Genomic DNA, 13,927 nt, shown 5'->3' with positions numbered 1-13,927 from the left:
CTTTTATTGATTTTCACAAACTGCATTCTATCTGTTAGATAGTCTTGTATTATGTCTTGTATTTGAATGCTTAGACCTATGTTCCGTAGTTTGGCGACTAGAATACTATAATGTTTGCGAATTTCGTGCGCAGATAATGTATGAATGAATGACGAGTCTGAGGAATCGATTTGAAGGACGGGCCCTAGATAATTATGGGTTTGTTCGCAAAGATGGTTTTAAAACCATTGACGAAGTGCATCGAAGGCGGCGCGAGCAGAGATGGGAATTGATGTACGGTCAAAAAAACTTCACTAAAACTAATCAGTTGAAAAGGTTTTGCAGAAAAGGTGTCCCTAGAGACAAACGTGTCGCTGTTTGGTTGACTGTATCTAATACAGAGGGAGTAAACTACGAGCAATCTTTCCAGTCGGCTTGCAGGAGTCCATGTCAGTCGGATTTCAAAAGTGTAATTTTCGAGGATCTGAGAAGAACTTTTCCCGATAATAGCGAGTTTCATGGAGAGAACTCAGAAGCACTCATGGCCTCTTTGAAATTGGTGCTCGAAGCTTTTGCTTCCTTCAGACCAGATCCCGGTTATTGCCAAGGTAAGTTGAGTGCGATCTATTACATACGTTGTGCATTTCTCATTCCAAAGTTCATCGGATCATCAAGAAGGAATGGGAGATTTTTGATCAGTTAATGGCTGATGATATCGGATTTTTACCCCTGCGATAAGCAAGGGTATTGCAATCGGGTACTAGACTTTTTACCCGTAAAGAACTCATGTGGACTCCTGGTGGTGCCTTTGTTCATAATGAATTCAAATTTTTTAGTGCCTTCTGCACACTTAGTAGCCTGGAGGTAACGAATACGCCTGGGACGGCAAAAATCCTGGGTTCGAATCTGACTAAGACCAGTTTTTTGTTGTTTTTCAAACGGTAAATATTCCGGTTCAAAAAATTTCTGGCCTTTTATTTGTCTGCTAATGTTTTTTCGGCCTAGTTTCCCCATCTAAGAATCATTTTTTGCTGTAAACATATAGACTTTTTTCGGGTTAACAACTTGTTTCAGAGAATCACTTGTATCTTGGTTCATAAGGAGTTCAAACTTCTACGCGTGTCCGGCACTTCACCTGGTGTTGAAGAATATGCCTGAGACGGCAAAGCTCGTGGGTTCCAATCTGACCAGGAACTTTTTTCAAACTGGAAATATTCTTTTCCAATAAAACGTCGGCCCGTAGTTTGCCTGCTTGTAATTTGTCGGCTTAGTAGCCAAATTATAGAATTTATTTTATGGTACGATATTTTCAAATTAGTTTTCGGTGTTTTGAATTACTCCTGCAATTTTTAATTTTTACTAGCCTTGACTTCCTGTTCTTTGCTGTTTTTTTTCCGGTTAAATACTTATCGGCTTGAATTATTTCGGCTTATATTTTATTAACGTAGAGCCCCATATGGGGTCATTCTAGATCGCACCAATTGCTTAAATTCTTAGAATAGAATTTATTGTTCAAAGTTTTTCATGACAACAATTATATTTTGGCTCTATGGAAATTAGGGGGCTCTTCTTATGCGCGAAGGACCGAGTGAGCGAAAAACTTGTGAGCGAAAGACCGAAAACGAAATTAGCCGAAAGTCAATTTAAAAAAAAAGCAATTGCCATTCAATTAAAACGATATAAATGAAGCTATTTTTTGCTTCTTTCATAACGAAACCCTTGAAATATAAAATTTGTTCTAATTCGGCGGCTGTCAGTGACAATTTGAAAATTATGCATTATTCTGCCGTTTTTATATTTGGAAATGTTTACTTTCACCCTGGAAATGTTTACTTTCATTGCAAATTTCAGATTACTGAAATCTGATTGGCTGATTTTTGTTTTCGCGCATTCGGACCTTCGCGTATGAGCGATTCCACCTGGAAATTATTCAAGTTTCGTCGGCTCAGTTGCCGCTTGTCAATTATTTTCTGAATTTTCTTTAATTGCCGTCGATCGTGCTTCTGGACGTGTTTTCCGCAAATAGAACATGATCAAGACACTAGTTTGAATTTTCAAAGTTTTTGAAGTGTCTTTGTTTCTATTTCTGTTTGGACTTAGTGGCTTTTTTTCTGTCTGCTAGCTTGCGTTGTTATTTTTATTTTGTATTGCAAGTTGTGCGAAGCACCGCTTCTTCTTTGTGTGGAAAAATTATGCTGAGGAATAAAAAAAGATTTCAGTGCGACTAGCGAAAGCATTTGTGCAAGTTTTGTTAAAAATGAAAAAAAAAAATAGCAGTGAAAAGGTGTTAAAATATCAGCTTGCCTGGCCTAGAATAGTTTGAATGTGTTGTTTAGGGATGAACAGCATAGCTGCCACTTTTCTGCTGTTGCGGGGGACGGAGTTGGACTGTTTCACTTTAATGGACCGAGTTATATTTCACATTGTGCCTCCTTCTTATTACTCGTCGAACCTGAAAGGTCTCCGAGTTGAGCGACTTGTCTTCAAGTCTCTCATTCGCAAGTATTGCCCAGAGCAGTTCGCCAAAATTGAGGAATTCAGTGGGTTCGAGCTCTACTTTGACAAGTGGTTTGTCTGCTTATTTATAGACTGCCTTCCCATGGAGCTTGCTTTGCGAGTTTGGGACATGTTATTTTACGAGTCCTTCAAAGTTTTCCATCGAGCTGCGATCACAATTATTCATAAGTTGAAAGCTGAAATTCTACGGACAAATGACTTCATGGTGTTAGCAGAGCTTTTTAGCTCTTTGAAGGACAACCCGAAGTTCAACAACTCTCAAGATTTTGTGAAAGAAATGATGGGTTTGACTTCAAGTCTGAGCAGAGTAAGTGTAGAGAGACTTCGCAACCAGTTTACTCCGGTGGTTGAAAAAGAAATTGAGGAGCATGCAGAGAAGTCCAAGAAGAGAAGAGAGGAATTGGCCAAGGAAAAAGAACTGAGACGAAAACAACAGTCTAGTAATGGTGTCAGTAGTAATAGTGTTAGTTATCGCAACTCATCTAGAGCGTCAACAGCGGTCAGAAGCGTCCCTCTCTAAAAGCACATATCTAGGTCTATCCAACTTATAATCAAACTCCGATAATTTTTGGGGATTTAATTGCTAGCTAACAGCAGCTTTGCATCATCAGTAGTTGCTGCACCTGAACTTTTCAGGTTGTGACAAATGGTAAACCACTTCAAGCTTTATCGCATAACAATATTTCATTGAAGCTCCTTTAGTTTCAACTTCGAAATAGTTCAGATGTATCAACTGATGTGCAATAATGGATCCAAATTGTATTCCTGATAGCATTCATAGTTTCTGCCTCGTTTCAATCGAAAAATTCTCAGTGAACATGTTCTACTTCATATGACCGCATTTTGAATTATTAAGTATGATCCATAGATAACGTCAATCCTGGTTTTATGTCTATTGTTGTTGGCATTTTTGATGAGGTGAAAATGCGCTCTTGATTTTGCGTTGGCAAATTCACAACGGATCTACATCTTGTCCGTATAAAGTTTCATGTAGTGGTAAAATCAAAAGATTGTAAGATGTTTTTGATCCAACCAGGATGTGTTCAGGAAAAAAGGAACTGATGTTTTAGCTGAGCGAATTTTTGAGACTCCGAAACCGTGGTTTTTAGAGGTAGAATTGGTATTCTCTCGTGCGCTTTTAATTGTGCTTTTGCTATTGGTCTCATAGAGCAACACATCAAAAGAAAAAAGAGTTCAAGCGGGCAGATATCCTATGCAGAGCCTTATGATACATCTTGAAAAATCTAATTGTTAAATTAAAAAAAAAACAGTTTTCGAAACTCATCTTTTTGCTACCCTTATTGTTCGTATTCAATTTGAAAGCTTCTTGTATATGAGGCGTGGCGTTAAAAGACTACAAAGTTTTTGAATCTAATTTAGGGGCCCAGCTAAAGTTGGAGTTACCTAAATGCTTTTTTGAGTTTGTTGTACTGATACGAGTACTGTTGTTGTTTTTGTACTAAAATAAGTGAAATTTTTGAAATTGGCGTTTATATACGCGTTATCTAAACACTTTTTAATTTGCGTTTCACTTAGCACATGTTTAAAAAGTCCCTTCGTTGATATGTTAAAAAAATGCCAAAATTATGCAACTTATTTAGTATGTTTTTTTTCTACGAATTCAGCCTTTTCATTTTCCGAGGTCATCTAAGATTCTGACCATTCAACTGTTGAAGTACGAATGCTTTATTTGTACAGTTTTTTTGTACAGTCTCAATAATGATATGAAAAAAAAATTGTTTTGGTTTCCTGTTGCGTTTTTTGTTTTGGTTTCCAAGGTATTGAATTTTTTTTGGTTTTTTCAATTTTTGTTTTAAAACACACTAAAAAGTTGAGATTATCAAATCCTTGATCGGGTGATGTCGGGGTACATTCAGGGATTGCAAATATGGTCTTATCAAATATTTACTGCTCATATCCTACTGTTTTCCCAGATATGGCGTTTTTTAAATAATTTCTTCAATTTTTTCAAAAAAATCGATCAACCCAAACTAACAGAACTTGGAAATTCATAACCCTATACTCGGGTGTTGTCGGGGTAGACTCAGGGTTTAAAATCTGGACTAGAAATTTCACCTGAAAAAAAACTCAAAACCTCTTGCGTTACTAGATAAAGCGTTTTTTATGATTGAAAAGTCTAGATTAAAAAAATACTAACAAAACTTGAACTTCTCAACTCTTAGAATAGGGGGTTTTCTGAGGGTGGTCTTAGAGGTTGCGAAATTGGTTTTGTTTGTAATCTTTAGTTTAAGTTTCCGAGATATGGCAATTTAATTAGTTTTTCAAAAATTCCACTTAACTAATGAGTTTTTTAACAGTTGCGGGGAACTTTTGAAGTTTTCAAAAGTATGAAAAAAGTCGCTGAATGATTTTGATTTTTAAGGCGGTTTTTGTGCTAAAATTTCACATATCTGATGAAAATTTTGAGAGATTAATTTACAGCAGCTTTCGAAAATCAAACCGCCGAATCAAAATGAATTTTATTTTTTTCGGATAAACAACATTTCAAAAACAGCAATAAGTTCAAAAGCTCTTGATGTCACAATTTATGAATGTGTTATGTTAAGTTAGGATTGTTGCTTTTATACTGGAGTTTTTATAATATTCAAGCTAAATATGTTGCAAATTGAATTACAACATTGATGAATTACAACTTGTTGAATTACATCAATGTTGCAAGATCAACATGTTCATTGCAAGTGAGCATTTACCATCAAGTATTCCTTGTCTACTTCACTATTTCATATGTATTTGGACTATCTCATTTGATCACCCGGTATTTGATGTGTCTGTTGTGAAATACGCCTCAATCTTGCCAGTATCTTGGAGAAAGTGTTTGTTTAAATAACGCAGCTCGACTACCAAATTTTGAATTTATTCATCAAACTCTTGGTATTTCAAACCACTGCACAAACTTGACACATTTAGAACTAATTTTTCTGAGTCTAAATAAATGAACGCACTTTTTCTAATTTCAGTGTTTAGCGTATAAAGAAAAAGGCAGTCTGATTGCTTTTAGGGTGAAGGTCTTAACGATGAATGGAATGTTACGAAAAAGAAGTAATAAATAAATACTCAACTTAACGAATGGAAAATTAGATCAAGAAACAAAATAATTTTGTACCCTTGTGAATGCCCGATTGAATTAAGCAAATTTTTATGAACGGTAGCATTATCTTCAACTGAACAATAAATACATACAAAAACTACGAAGCAAACATAAACTAAGCAAAGGTCTGTAAAGCTCAAAAACTCAAAGGAAATCTGATGAGTCACTTCCAACGTTTTTTGACAGATGCACAGAATTGTGGCTCTTCTGCACAGCATTTTGTTTGTATATGCGAAGAGCTTTTCCAAGTATTCAGAACAAATTTAAAGCCGACTTTTCTGGACCCGATTTAGGGAAACAAGAGATGCCTCGGTCTATATTGGGGCTGAACGTATTGATGAGTTTGTATGGACATGATTGATCTTTTTCTTCCACCTGACCCCCTGGAAAATAAATTAACACGTTTGCAAATCTATCAAGAAACAGAATTTGCATGTAAATATAACTCCACTCTAATCCACTCTATAATACACAATATTCCGAAATACTTGTCGAATACGAACAAGGTTTCGATATGAACACTGGAAAAACAAATCAGGATCCCTATGCAACACATCATCCTATCAATGAAGGAACCTCATACATCCCAGTAAATCTTCTTAGAAACGCAGGAAATATTCGTGGAAAAGTAAAACCACAAGACACTGAAAGTACACGACTACAAGAACTATCACTAATGAATAACACATATTTTGGCGCAATTCATGATGACATCCACTTAGACATGAAATTAGATTGCACAATTTTTCAAGAAATATGATTTTCAGAATTAGAAACATTACATCAACTATGTGAACTAGAAAGAACCCAGATTTTACAATCGCTAGCACTAGCAGTTCTAAAAATACCCTACGCAGGATATTTATTATCTGGAAATAGATCAAATTTCCTTGATTATGAAAAAAATATCTTATGGTTTTATACTTGCACCAAAAAAGTATCACCATTATATGTTTTTGAAGATAAGCGTTGTTATAAACGAATCCCGATATTCTATAAACATAAAGTACCTTTTGTTGATACACTTTCAAGAAGAACATATTTTTGGGATACCGCAGTCCCATGTGGATCACAAAATAGCCACAATGTCGTACAATTAAACCCCGACGAAGAAAAGTAATACCTACTTACACCATACCCCACATTAATGCAACCCGAAAAAAGTTCCGAAAGTATTCGAGTTATTGCTCGCAATCCCAATATCTATCTACAATCAATAGGAATATATTCTAAATCAGATATCTAACATCACATTCGTACACAACAATTTCAAGAACTACTAACACAAATGGACACTATACAACGACAATCGATAGATCAAAATTTACGAAAACTTGCAGAAACCGGAGGCTTTTCAGATATCTACACACAAGACTACAGCGGATACTTTAAAGATATTAAGGACTACATATGTTTAAACGGCGAAAAATATAGACCACAAGATATCCCACCAATAAATATTTTTTAGCTTCGTAACTTTGAAAAACGAAATTATTGCCTTTCTAGGATGGCCATATTACATCTAAGAAAGAATGACTATATTATACGCAATGTTTAACCTGATTGGATTTCTTTTCTCATTACTAAAAGGAATCTATAACACATGCGCAATAGATACGCAAGTAAACCGTCAAGCAAGCGTAGCACGCATACTATTTGCAGGATTTTTTGGAATATTTTCATCATCAATAAATAAATACTCTTAGATGCACAAATCAAAGAATACAATACAATACAAAACTATCAACAAAACCGAACACATACGACGAATCGCAAAATAATTTAAATGTATTCCCTTCAGCACCACAATTTTACATCACAACCATCCATTCTCATTAGTTTCACGAAATTTTAGAAACCTAGCAGAGCAGACGATGAGCAGACAAATTGGATCACTCCATCGTTCAAACTCCCACCCTGCCAATCTCCAAAACCCAATCCCTATTATCCCACTTTTTGCTTTTCCGCCACCTGATTCACCTCAAATTAACTCATCATCAGGAATGAATTCTGATACTAGCTCAGATATCACAGTTTTTAAAAATATCTCACAATTTGAAAATTTCGACTTAGAAACCCCCGATGAACTTGCCGACTCCGAACCATCACCTTCCACTTATTCTCAAACCAGCCCTTCTACCTTTTCCAAACCTTCCTTTCAACCCATCCACTCTCAAACCAATTGTATATCCCCCTCTACTCATTCTCACTTTTTCCAAGTAACTCCAACCTACTACCTGACAACATCCAAATATCTGATAAACTAAACAACCTCATAACACTGCAGCAACAATTGCAATACCCCCACACTCTAACTATTCATCAATTATCATCAACAATAACATCATCAAATCCACCAACTCCTACACACACTTCGGACTACACTCCACCACAAGCCCAATCATCCACATCAACAGAATCATCCACTAGTACTAACCGTGCTTATAGAACTTAAACGAAAACTCCCCAATCACCCATTACCATCCAAACCCGGAACCGCCCGAGAATACGTTAATCATCCAGACCATACCAATACTGCCAAATACCTCCAAGTAACCCTACCTTTATTTCCCCTATACACACTAAATCAATCCCACCCTAACCCTGAACCACATAATTTTGTAGATGAACATGCATTAACAACCACACTTCATTAGACAGCCTATTATAATTATACAAATCCCCTTGCTTTACCTCTCCTTAACACCGCACAAGATATTGAACGAAATAAGAGTGAATTATTTAGACTAACAACAGCACTAACACCTCGACAATTTACATACATAGGGTTTAAAAAATTACTTAAAACATTCACTGTACCCCGAGCTAACGACTATTCAATTGAATATTATGATCACAACATAATCAGACCTAACCACGATCAATTTCTTGACGAAGATCAATTTGCTAACCCGCAACTAACAGAAAAATTCTTCATTAAAACATCTTAATTATTCACACTTAGTATAGTAGATAAAAAGCATGACCACATCATTTCAGAAGCGCTATCTGACATCCAAGCATATGAATCATTTTACGAATATTTTGAAACTTTTTCACTAACCTTCCGTTTCCTTACACCAAAAGAACGTGATTTGCACTGTTCACACGACATCATGTTGAGAACTAAACAAACGCACACCTACACTTATTATCGTTTCATACAAAATCATTTTGACTTACACACACCATCACGACAACCTCACCACAGATTTCAATTCATAAACTCTAAATACACCTCACCGTTTTTTCTTAATTTCACATAGTGCGTTAAAATACTAACTTCGACCCCACCGCCCAGATGTATATATTCTGTCCCTTCACCAAGACCTTCAATGAAGAAGAATCCCGACCACTAATAGTTCCGCATGAATATATTCAACCTGTAGAAATACCCATTTTAGAATTCATTCACAACACTAAATGTAATCACAAAATTTACAATCTAAGTCAGAACACACCTAATGAATTTTCCGTTGGCACTGAAGAACTACAAAACCATTAAAGCACTCCAATTGCTTTGGCCACTGCTTCAAACTAAAAACATTATTCGCATATTAGCAAAATTATTAACCACATCAGATGCTATTCACGAAGTTTTTCCTCATGGCTTCTTTCCAGCGGTTTGGTAAGTATGAATTGAATAATTTAAAACTAACTATTTCAAAATTAAAACTAGCCATTCTTTATAAATGTTTTATATTTTCTTTAGTCTTAACATCACGATCACCTACAAACAAGAAAAAACAAATAAAAGTACAAACTCTTTTATCCATTATAAACCTTACTTAACCTTCAGCACTAAATGATGCAGTAAAATTTAATAGTCAAAGTAGTAAACTAATCTATATTTTATTTTCCCCAATGTAGTAAAATTCAATACGATGAAAATCAAATAATAATTTCAAACCCCATAAAGCAATAAAATTCAGTTTCTAAGTAGTAAATTTATACAAAGAAGAAGGCAGTACTAACCTTTTTTATCTTTCTATTTACTCGCACAAGAATTCTATCCAAAATCGCACAGCTCGCCCACGACGAATTGTTTAAAACAATGAATTCAAACTTTAACTTCCACTAACAACAACTCAAACAAGCGATAACAAGTTTCCAACTTTCCTTTAACCCGGTTGGAAAGGAATTATATAATAACCTAAACTAAGCAGTGCAGCTTACTAAAAACCATAAACCACAAACTAACAGCATGACTAAGAAAAGAAAACCCACGGTACCCAAACCGGATTAACCCAGCTTAAAAACTGGATAATTTATTCTTTTGAAGACTATTAACAAGTCTAAAAAAGAAACAATAAAACACCAAAAAGTCGCAAGACAAACCCAAACCAAAAACAATTCGATTTATTTGAAAAAAGGACACAACCAAAGCAACAAAGGAAAAAATTTGAAACAATCTAACATAAAACGTTAGCACAAAACAGGGCCCCTCAAAAAACCAGCATGCAATCATACCCACACTCCTGGCCTAACCCACCAGAAGAGGACGTCCTGAGCATGCTCCATAGCCGGCCTAACCCACCGTGCTACACCCACGAACACTCCCCGAATCCTGAAGCAGACTAAAAGACCGAGTGGAACGGAACAGGTCTAGTCGCTGTTTCACGAAACGACCCCCTCGCTACCCGAAGAACCGAAACGGACCTCGAGTATCCAGTGCTAGACCGAGACGTCGCTGGAGTTTGTGAGCGTATGCCAAGTCCCAGAAGCACCCTTCGGTTTAATAGCAGAGGCACGACTAGGATGGAACCCAGTGAAAGCCCTGGTGGATACGGGAGCGACGATCAACCTTATCGGAAGTGAAGTGTACCGGAACCTTGTATCGGCCCCGACCCTAAAGCCATACAAAGGGACATTAGAGACTGCGGATGGACGTCAAGTAGGAGTTGAAGGATGGGTTGCCATGAACCTGAAGCTAGGCTCTATTGACGACGAGATCCAGAGGTCAGCGAATCCAAAGAAGTATCGTCACCTCCCACCCTTTCGGGAGCATACTCAACAGTCCCGGAAGTTGGGTCGGAACCTTCGTATGGACCGGGCGATGTGGTGGACGATTGGCCCTCCCTTGATGGAGGCCATGAGGTACGAGCTGTCGACGAAGGTGATCCCGAATGTCTTCAAGGGCAGGCCCAACGGCACCTAAATGAAGATGTCGAGAAAATCCTGGATTTGTCAGCCCCCGATGTGACCGAGACTGAAAGGACACGACTGAAGGAGTTAGTTCAGGAGTATAGAGATGTGTTTGCCTTAACGGATGCGGAATTGGGTCAGACTAACCTAGTGACGGACAAGATCGACACCGGGGATACTTGCCCGATTAAAATTCCCCCTCACCGGGCTTCCCCCGCCAAGTTACCCATCATCCGAGAAGAAGTTCAGAGCATGTGGAAGAGGGGTGTGAACCAGCCCTCCAAAAGCCCATACAGTGCCCCGATCGTCCTCCAGACGAAGAAAGACGGCAGTTGGCGGTTCTGCGTGGACTATCGGAAGTTAAACGACGTGACTGTCAAGGATGCTTTCCCAATCCCAAAGATACATCAGACTTTCGATGCACTGAATGGTCAGAAGTATTTTTCCTCCCTGGGTTTGGCAAGTGGTTATTGGCAAGTTCCAGTGGCTGAAAAGGACCGACACAAGACAGCCTTCGTCACTCCTGGCGGCGGGTTTTACGAATATGTCATGATGCCATTTGGATTATCCAATGCCCCGGGAACCTTCCAGCGGTTGATGAGCAAGTTGTTCAGGGAGCACTTGTGGAAGTGGGCCCTGGTGTTCTTGACGGACGTGCTGGTCTACAGTCCAACCGAGGATGACCACTTTAAGCAATTGCGGGCTACCTTCCAGCTCTTGAGAGCTGCGAACCTAAAATTGAAACCAAAGAAGCGCAGACTGGTTCATAAAGAAGTCATCTACTTGAGCCACATCATCGGAAATGAAGGGATCCAAGTGGACCCCAAGTAAGTGGAGGTAGTTTCTAACTGGCCGGTGCCCACCACCGTGAAGGGTGTGAGATCCTTCTTGGGATTTTGCAATTACTACCGCCGATTCGTGAAGGACTTCGCAGGGATAGCTAGCCGGTTGTCCTCACTCACCAAAAAGAAGGTACCCTTCGTGTGGACAGACGAATGCCAGGCGGCCTTCGAACGACTAAAACGGGAGCTCATCACCGCTCCGGTCTTGGAATTCCCAGACTACACCGGGAGTTTCATTCTAGACACGGATGCGAGCAACACGGTGCTGGGGGCGGTGCTGTCCAATGTCATCCATGACGACGAACGGCCGTTAGTGTTTGCGAGTCGGGTCCTCTCGAAAACGGAAACGAATTATTCCACTACGAAGCGTGAAGCGCTGGCGGTGGTCCAGGCAGTGAAATGGTTCAAGTCCTACATCTGGGGAGTGAAGTTTGTGCTTCGGACAGATCACTCGAGCCTCCAGTGGCTGTTTAAGCAGAAAGAACCCGATGGGATGACGTTCAGGATGCAGCAACAACTTCAAGGATTCGAGTTTCAAGTGGTTCATCGTGCTGGAAATAAACATGGAAACGCTGAGGGTTTACCCCGAATGCTGGAGCAGGGACCGGATTGTCTACCAGGCGAACGAGAGGAGGCTTTCGGCCCATGCCCCGAACCCGTGTCCCTCGAGGAAGCACTATGGAGAGTCGAAACCCCAGGAGTCGAGACAGTTGCAGTCCTAAACGAGGAAGGGGCCGACACCGAACATGAGGCCATCACATGGGAGCGAACCCCATCAGAGATTTCGAGATTGCAGAGAGAAGATGACGCCATTTCCCAGGTGTTCTACTGGGCGGAGTTAGAGGGCGGCAAGTGCGATATGCCTTCGATAGGAACGAACCTCATTCCGAAGGAACAGGCGATACAGTACGGACCCGAAGCGTTAGCATATTGATCGAGATGGAACGAACTGAGCATCAGGGACGGGATACTCTATAAGAAGTGGTTCTCGAAGGACGATTTATACCCGACACTACAGACAGTCGTCCCCGCAGCGGGAAGAAAGGAAACTCTTGTGCAACTGCACTCATCACATATGAGTGGGGGACACTTTGCGGTCGAGAAGACGCTTTCTCGAATCCGCCAGCGGTTTTGGTGGCCAACCATGAGGACCGATGTGGAAAAGAAGATTCAATGGTGTCTCACTTGCGATGTCAGAGGTACAGGAGGGAAGAAGAGGGTCGCAGGACTCGTTCCTTTCAAAGTGGGGATTAGATTCAATACTGTGGTGGCTGATATCCTAGGACCCGTGGCGATGGCGGCCAAATCACGAGCGAAGCACATATTAGTGATGACTGATCTATTTACGAAATTTGCGATAGCGGCACCCCTTGTATCTACGGACTCGGCGGAGGTGGCCAGAGAGATAGTGGAGAACTGGGTACTCAAATTCGGAGCCCCGAATGTTTTGCATACCGATCAAGGGAAGAACTTCGGGAGCAACCTAATTCACGAGATGTGTCGGCTGTTAGGAATTGATAAATCCCGAACTTCCCCTTACCATCCCCAAGGGAATACAACGATACACAGGACAACGGGAGCGACCCCTTGTAATTTGGTTCACGGGCAGGAAATTCAATATCCGATTGACCTATTCTATCCGAAACCGCATGACGTGATTCCCATACAGGACGGTTTTGTCGAATGGCTCGATGAACAATTCCGGGATGCCCACAGCAGTGCTCGGGAATTTTTAGGGACGAATCAGCGACGTCAGAAGGACCAGTATCGAAAGAGAGTTCATGTGGATTCTTATGCGACGGGCGATAAAGTTTGGGTTTGGGCCAAGGAGAAGATAAAGTCGAAGAAGTTCTTCCTGCCCTGGGAAGGACCTTACGTGCTTTTAACCAAGGTCTCTGAGGTGATTTATAAAGTGGCTAGAACCTCCAACCCGGCGAAGGTTCGCTATTTGCACTTTAAAATGTTGAAGCCCTACGTAGACGACCCTGGAATTACGGATGACGAAGTGGAGATGGCCATTGAAGGGACCCGCGACTCGAGACCAGTAAGGCTACCTGTTGCCCAATTGCCGATCCGCGGTCGAGCGGATAACGAGGCCCGAGTTAACCCAGCTCCCGAGGAGGAACAACCCCTCACCGAGGCTGACGCGGTGGAGACTTACGACGCAGTAGAACTGGAAGCCAGGAGAGAAGAAGAACCCTCGCATGTGCCGGACCCGGGGGACGACAATTTTCCCGAACCCGACGAACCGAGGGAGCGGAGTGCTGAGCGAGGTGTGGAGGAGCTTGAGCGACTAACGCGGAGGCGAAGACCACCTGTCCGCTTTGGGATCGAC

At 40.3% G+C, this 13,927-nt stretch overlaps 3 protein-coding genes across 5 annotated transcripts in view; all 3 read left to right on the top strand.

Annotated features, from left to right (window-relative positions):
* Positions 1-13,927, top strand: part of LOC134854607 (probable E3 ubiquitin-protein ligase MGRN1) — a 283,436-nt gene that overhangs the window by 48,779 nt on the left and 220,730 nt on the right. The gene's annotated exons all lie outside the window — the stretch shown is intronic.
* The window catches only part of LOC134854608 (zinc finger protein 771-like), an 88,328-nt gene that overhangs the window by 48,770 nt on the left and 25,631 nt on the right, over positions 1-13,927 (top strand). The window lies entirely within an intron of this gene.
* Positions 138-3,710, top strand: LOC134854279 (growth hormone-regulated TBC protein 1-like). Its single transcript, XM_063870474.1, has 2 exons — positions 138-587; positions 2,316-3,710. Exons 1-2 carry the CDS (start codon positions 149-151, stop codon positions 3,014-3,016), a joined length of 1,140 nt encoding a protein of 379 aa, XP_063726544.1. The 5' UTR covers positions 138-148; the 3' UTR covers positions 3,017-3,710.

Source organism: Symsagittifera roscoffensis, chromosome 9, assembly GCF_963678635.1.
Source record: "Symsagittifera roscoffensis chromosome 9, txSymRosc1.1, whole genome shotgun sequence".
Classification (NCBI taxonomy): Eukaryota; Metazoa; Xenacoelomorpha; order Acoela; family Convolutidae; genus Symsagittifera; species Symsagittifera roscoffensis.
This window is presented reverse-complemented; position numbering and strand designations above follow the sequence as displayed.